The following is a 7,807-nucleotide window of genomic DNA, read 5'->3' on the forward strand; positions in this document are numbered from 1 at the left end:
TTAATACATATTCGTAATAAGATTTAATTTACCAATTCTCATCTCCATCCTCCTATTACAGAATTTATTCTTTATTTGCTCTTCCATTATCTTAATTATAATAAGGTTAAGGATTTAGTCTTAATAATTCTTAAATATTTTGTTATAATTAAGGGTACGCATGCCATAATAAAATAAGATTACTGTTTAGCTTTCCCAAATATAAACCCTATTAGTGGGGTGTAGTGATCAATGTTATTCAATTAGTGAGCGGGGTCTGTCAAACCTCAGAATAATAACCACTAATTTCATCCAATAACCCATAATAACTTACATTTAGACGGCTATACGAAACTAGTTTCGTTACAGGCAGACAGACGGACAGTTTAAGTATACTTTATAGCGATTTTTTTTCTGAAGAATTTTAGTTTTTCCTTCGATTATGAGACGGAGAAGAGCGTGGATTTTGTAATTTTTTTTTTTAAATAAAAATCTCATTTAAAATTAAAATGATATTCAAAGATTTAAGAAAACTGATAAAGAAGTAAAGTGAAAGAAAATAAAAATTTTTATATGTTACAATAAGCTTTGATATCCTTTCAAGAAAGGAAGAAAAAAAAGGGGGGAAATGTATAGAAGATAGAGAGGCAGCAACGTAATATAATTGCTTGAGTCTTTGACATAGTAGAAAGGAGATGAAAATTGGGACTTTTTCTCGGTTCCTGTCAAAGGACTAGAATAGGATTAAGTGCAGTGACTGTGTTACCTTTCTCTGCTGGTCTGGACATAGCACTCGGTGGGTGGCCATTTAGTAACTTCTCTGACTTGGCATGGAAGGCTTCTGGACCTTGGGAAGAAGATGTTGAAGACGGAGGTGGGATTTCTAAAAGACGAGATCAGATAAGGGGATTAGGAAAAAGGGTGGAAATATTCTGTAGATGCTATCTGAGATGTCCAGAATAATACAAAAATATATGTCACCGGTAAATTTATTTTATGTGACAAGTTACTTCATTCCTGAAGATGTAAAGAGTTGAAAAATTACAGTACAATTTAATTTAAAAAATTTTAAAGAAATTTTTATATACTTTTATAAGAAAAAAAATTTCTTAAATCATATTATTCAATCGATTTTCCTTTTTTTAAAATCGACGAAACGAAAATTAAATAAATATATATGTATTAAAAAAAATTCTTAAAATCTCTTAACCTTTCTTGCGAGTAGAAAAATTTAATAATAATAATAATAATAATAATATAGTGAGAAAAAATCATTTATAAAATACTTATATATAAGAATACAAGAGCCCTATTCACTGCACTTATACCTAATTCTAGTTTTAATTATATTATTATTATATAAGAAGAATGGAAGTCGTAAGAATATATTTTTGAGTGTTAGCGTTAAAAGATAATATGATGACCAGCAAACGACCAGTAGAGCACTAAAATAGAATCCTATTTTTCAAAATCGAAATCCTTACTTTCATTCGTGCGTGTATCTTCCATCTATTCTATATCTTTCACCTGGAGTCTTCGATGAAATGCGTTTTCCATCAAGCGATTCACTTCTATCGAACATGATGGTCATTGGACCAGAGCGTGAACTCTTATAGAAGGTCGAGAAAGAGGTCTTACTTCTTCTTAGCAAAAACTGTCGCAAATTTCTACTCCCCCGTCAATAGCAGAAGCATTCTTTACCAAGGAAAAGAGGTCAAACTGTAGGGCATGGGTGTTTTACCCACCCCAATATGACATCTTGGCCATCAGATGTTCATGACACTCCTGTCTGTTGTTGGAGTGGAAAGACCAAGAGAATGCCAAAGAATTGCTTTTCAAATGAAGATAAACGTTGGAAATTTACTAAGGAATTTTATTTCTCTTCTTAATTCCTTATAAACCTTTTATATATACTAATATATGAAATTTTTAATCTTTGTTAATTAAGTAAAGGATCAAAAAGAATCGAAGGAAAATAATTGAATTTTTAATAACCTACAATAATTAGTAAGAAAGTAATTAAATGTAAAAAAAAGAATATATATTAAAAAAATTAACAAAATTTCAATTAAAATGATTTCTAATGATCGTATATTAATGCGTTTAAGGTTAAAAATATAAAAATTCACAAAATAACAAAAATGTTTAACTTGTTTAAAGATTAAAAAAAGAGGAGAATTAATTTTAAAGCCAAATACTTTTAAAAACAACTTCGTATATCATTTGCATTTTTGAAACTACACTTTTAATTTTGGTATTTATAAAAAAAAATAAATAAAAAAGAGAGATAATAAATAAAAGTGAAAAAGCCAAAGAATCATCGTTCATCTTTCCCATGAACTAGAAACAGAAAGCAAAGGAGTGGAGTTTAAGTCAAGATGCTTCAGTTTTACAGCCGACATACGTTAGAGTTAGGCACGTATGGCATGTACTCCTTCCCAAATTGAGACTGCACCATATTACAGTTTTTTTCTCCTATCCAACTTGGCTGCCATGCCACAAAAAACAAAAAAAAAGAGGGAAGAAAAAAAAGAAGAGAGGCTTGGCATTCTTGCACTGTAAAAATCTCTAGTGCGTGCTCTTTTTTCCCTCTTCCTCCTCCTCCTCCTCCCTTTCTTGTCTCCTCCACCTCCTCTTCCGTTCTACTCTCACATCCAGTCGTAAAGAATGTAGATCTTCCTTAACGGCTGGGTCATGTTCAACTTTCTCTAGTGATCTACGTTACACTTGTGAGCTATTTATTGTCATCGAATTGGTCTCGATTCGCACGTTATCAGTAACCTCACTGGAATGGTACAGACTTTGTACTGAGGCTTGCTAATGCGATCAGCCTTTCCTTTAAAAGTCACCAACAGGAAATTAAGTGCTGGGTGAAAGAGCATTAGACAATTCGTTAGCTATAGAGTTTGAATTATCGTTCCGAATGAGTAAGGAAAGAAGATAACGTCTTGACAATATATATATATATATAGTTAGATAAAATATCGTTCGTTTCCTGCAAGTTTAGTAATTAAGTAGACGAGTATTCTTTCGGTTTCGACAGTTATAAATTTTATAAAGGTGATAAAAGTGATAGAAATTCGAATATTCTTGATATCTAGCAGACAGGAAACGGTTGATGCCATATTTGACGTTTTATCCGATAGCATCTAAAATATATCCCCAACTTCAACAGAATAGATCAATTAAGCGTGAAATCAAACTGTAAAGAGTTTTAAATTGTAAATTTATAACAATTTGACTTTATCTAAGTAACAATATGTTCACTCTTTTACGTGTTTTCCCTATTTTAAAGTGATTTTTTTCCACTTCATCCGTGCGGGAATTGGCTCAAAAATATCAAAATTTGATACGATCTTTCAGAGAATATATTTTAATATTTCAAATTTTTAAACTGAAATTACGGCTTAAAATCGCTTTAAATTTAAGAAAAAAAATATATTGTGACAAATTTAATCAATTTTTTCGGATGATTTTTTAATAAAGGATGTGAAAAGTAGGTTTTGAGAAGTTATACAATAACAATTTAGTAGAAAGCTCCATTTAAGCAAAGAGAGAGAGAGAAGTAGAAGAAAGTAGTAGTAGTAGTTGCATTTTAGAATCTGATTTTCCCCCACTTTCTGTTTTCTTTCGTACTCTGCTAGATTGGTTTTATGTCCCACAGCACCTGTAGGTTAATTCTCTTTCGGCGGTGAAAAGCTTACAACTTTTCGTAAATATTGACTTGCCTTATACAATATACCTTTAGTTATGTATAGCTTTAGGGGATACACACGAAGGAAGATATTGTGTAGAAATTCCTATAGAGAAATAAACTGGCAACATTCGACTCTGCTTCAGGCAATGAAAATGTCTACTTTATTTTATTTTATTTTATTTTTATCGAGGATTTTAGTTTTATTCAAAGTCGATTTAATCTAAATCCAAATATACTTTATTTTGCTTTATTTTTTTTCTATCATTACACTTCAATGCATAAATTTTTATAACCGATATGAAAGTATCCTTCGTTTCTTCCTCTTTTAGTCAATAAATATATGTTTGGATGATCAGTCAATGCCACAGGAAGGTCATTTCACCTAAAGATCTCCAGCTGAAGAGGAGGAGGAAATCTAGCAAGATTTCCTGGATATCAATCCAAGATAAATTTAGTATTCTGTATATATATATATATATATATATGTTTATTTATTTATTTATATATGTCTTCCCCTGAAGACAGCTAAAGTTTTATTGCATTAACTACATGGATTTTTAATTCCTAATTGCTTCAAGGAAATTTATTTGTCTTCAGTTTAACAAAGTGTTTCCTTTGAATTTATTATTATTATTATTATTATTATTGTTATTTTTAAAACAAATGTATTCATTTTTCCGTCCTTATCCTTAATTAATTTATAGAATTTTTGTTTATTATTATTAAGCTTGATTATAATTAAATTTTATTGCCATTTTATTCATTTATTTCCACTCCCTTTCTTCCATATTTATTAAATTTTTATCATTAATTTTACGTAATTACTTACCGTAAAGTCTAATGGTTCCTTCCGTTTCTCCTAGAGAATTTTTGGCAACACAAGTATAGGAGCCAAAATCTTCAGGACGGAGATTTCGCACCCTTAATTTCATTTGCACTTTATAAATTCCAGTGGGTAGTAGCATGCTGTCGTATTTGGCATTAGAAAGGATCATGACTCCACCCTCTCTGGTCCAGTATGTCACAGATCGTGGATGTGACTCCAAATTGCAGTCTAGAGTGACGTCAGTTCCTAAGGGAGCTCCTATCAACTGATTAGGTATCCATATCATTGGTGGAACTAGTAAAAAAAAAGGGGGGAGGAAGAAGATCGGTAAAAAAACCCACGAAAAAAATGTTATCTAATAACTATTTCGACAATTTTCTTCAGGCAATAATGAGTAATTTTTTAAAAAAATATTCACAAATTTTTTCCACTTCAGTTGCTATTTTTAGAATATTTTATTCTATTTTTTTTCTCCTCCCATCAGGTAATTTAGTAATCTAGTAATTTCCTAAATTATCTATTATTAAAAACATTTTTAGCAGAAAATAAAATAAATTTTAGTCATAATTTCGTTCATCGAATTGGTCTCGATTCGCACGTTATCAGTAACCTCACTGGAATGGTACAGACTTTGTACTGAGGCTTGCTAATGCGATCAGCCTTTCCTTTAAAAGTCACCAACAGGAAATTAAGTGCTGGGTGAAAGAGCATTAGACAATTCGTTAGCTATAGAGTTTGAATTATCGTTCCGAATGAGTAAGGAAAGAAGATAACGTCTTGACAATATATATATATATATAGTTAGATAAAATATCGTTCGTTTCCTGCAAGTTTAGTAATTAAGTAGACGAGTATTCTTTCGGTTTCGACAGTTATAAATTTTATAAAGGTGATAAAAGTGATAGAAATTCGAATATTCTTGATATCTAGCAGACAGGAAACGGTTGATGCCATATTTGACGTTTTATCCGATAGCATCTAAAATATATCCCCAACTTCAACAGAATAGATCAATTAAGCGTGAAATCAAACTGTAAAGAGTTTTAAATTGTAAATTTATAACAATTTGACTTTATCTAAGTAACAATATGTTCACTCTTTTACGTGTTTTCCCTATTTTAAAGTGATTTTTTTCCACTTCATCCGTGCGGGAATTGGCTCAAAAATATCAAAATTTGATACGATCTTTCAGAGAATATATTTTAATATTTCAAATTTTTAAACTGAAATTACGGCTTAAAATCGCTTTAAATTTAAGAAAAAAAATATATTGTGACAAATTTAATCAATTTTTTCGGATGATTTTTTAATAAAGGATGTGAAAAGTAGGTTTTGAGAAGTTATACAATAACAATTTAGTAGAAAGCTCCATTTAAGCAAAGAGAGAGAGAGAAGTAGAAGAAAGTAGTAGTAGTAGTTGCATTTTAGAATCTGATTTTCCCCCACTTTCTGTTTTCTTTCGTACTCTGCTAGATTGGTTTTATGTCCCACAGCACCTGTAGGTTAATTCTCTTTCGGCGGTGAAAAGCTTACAACTTTTCGTAAATATTGACTTGCCTTATACAATATACCTTTAGTTATGTATAGCTTTAGGGGATACACACGAAGGAAGATATTGTGTAGAAATTCCTATAGAGAAATAAACTGGCAACATTCGACTCTGCTTCAGGCAATGAAAATGTCTACTTTATTTTATTTTATTTTATTTTTATCGAGGATTTTAGTTTTATTCAAAGTCGATTTAATCTAAATCCAAATATACTTTATTTTGCTTTATTTTTTTTCTATCATTACACTTCAATGCATAAATTTTTATAACCGATATGAAAGTATCCTTCGTTTCTTCCTCTTTTAGTCAATAAATATATGTTTGGATGATCAGTCAATGCCACAGGAAGGTCATTTCACCTAAAGATCTCCAGCTGAAGAGGAGGAGGAAATCTAGCAAGATTTCCTGGATATCAATCCAAGATAAATTTAGTATTCTGTATATATATATATATATATATATGTTTATTTATTTATTTATATATGTCTTCCCCTGAAGACAGCTAAAGTTTTATTGCATTAACTACATGGATTTTTAATTCCTAATTGCTTCAAGGAAATTTATTTGTCTTCAGTTTAACAAAGTGTTTCCTTTGAATTTATTATTATTATTATTATTATTATTGTTATTTTTAAAACAAATGTATTCATTTTTCCGTCCTTATCCTTAATTAATTTATAGAATTTTTGTTTATTATTATTAAGCTTGATTATAATTAAATTTTATTGCCATTTTATTCATTTATTTCCACTCCCTTTCTTCCATATTTATTAAATTTTTATCATTAATTTTACGTAATTACTTACCGTAAAGTCTAATGGTTCCTTCCGTTTCTCCTAGAGAATTTTTGGCAACACAAGTATAGGAGCCAAAATCTTCAGGACGGAGATTTCGCACCCTTAATTTCATTTGCNTGCATTGTGTGTTACACGGTAACGAGAATTTCGAGTTATAACACGATTCTGTAAGGTGAGTAAAGTATACCTATCTGTATGGATCCAAGCCACCTAAAAATTTTAGCATAAATTTTAAAATCAATATAAGCAATATTAATATAGAAATAATATAAAAAAGTATAATATATATACGTGTTATTTAATACAATATATATTGGCTTATATATATATATATATAGAAAGAGAGAATTTATACGAAGAATGTCTTTATATCGAGAAAAGTTCGATATTTCAGCAACGTTTCTCCTTTCAAATAACTTATAGGCGAAGAATAGAAATTGCAGTATTGGGTTCATAAAAAATCGATCTTAACTGAGCAGGTGATAGAATCTATCCTTCTGTTCCTGATGCTCAATAGTGGATAAAATCGATAAGATTACTGCATTATGAGTTTATAGAAATGGTTTCTAGAAGAAAGAAAGAAAGAGAGAATTTATCGTCACGTATCAACCATTTTAAATCATAATAAAGTAAAAGTTGTGGTTTCTTGTATAAGTAGTGACATCGAAACGGCAATGATCAATATTAATATAATTTTCTAAGTTATCTTCTGTCACACTTTATTAAATTTTCGTTTTGCGGTCCACACGCATCGCATCACTGCTTTTTCCTGTTCATCCAACTGATTGTAATTAAACTTGCAACATGTCTATTGACCAATTTAGTTCGAGTTTGTAATATAAATCATTGTTTATTTGTCAAAATAATGAAAACCAGAAGAGTAATTCAAACAGAATTAGAATAATTGATATACACATATAAACGAGTGTATAAAGAATTTTATACATAACATTTAATAA

The 7,807-nt window shown here is 29.9% G+C and overlaps 1 protein-coding gene across 1 annotated transcript; it reads right to left on the reverse strand.

Moving 5' to 3' along the window:
- Positions 1-670: 670 nt before the first annotated feature.
- On the reverse strand, positions 671-6,960 carry LOC111616798 (lachesin-like). Its single transcript, XM_023358161.1, has 3 exons — positions 6,858-6,960; positions 4,506-4,796; positions 671-862 (listed from the first exon to the last, which is right to left on the reverse strand). Exons 1-3 carry the CDS (start codon positions 6,958-6,960, stop codon positions 705-707), a joined length of 552 nt encoding a protein of 183 aa, XP_023213929.1. The 3' UTR covers positions 671-704.
- Positions 6,961-7,807: the final 847 nt, after the last annotated feature.

This window comes from Centruroides sculpturatus, unplaced genomic scaffold (genome assembly GCF_000671375.1).
Source record: "Centruroides sculpturatus isolate CEXI.00-Female unplaced genomic scaffold, Cexi_2.0 scaffold4040, whole genome shotgun sequence".
Taxonomy (NCBI): Eukaryota; Metazoa; Arthropoda; class Arachnida; order Scorpiones; family Buthidae; genus Centruroides; species Centruroides sculpturatus.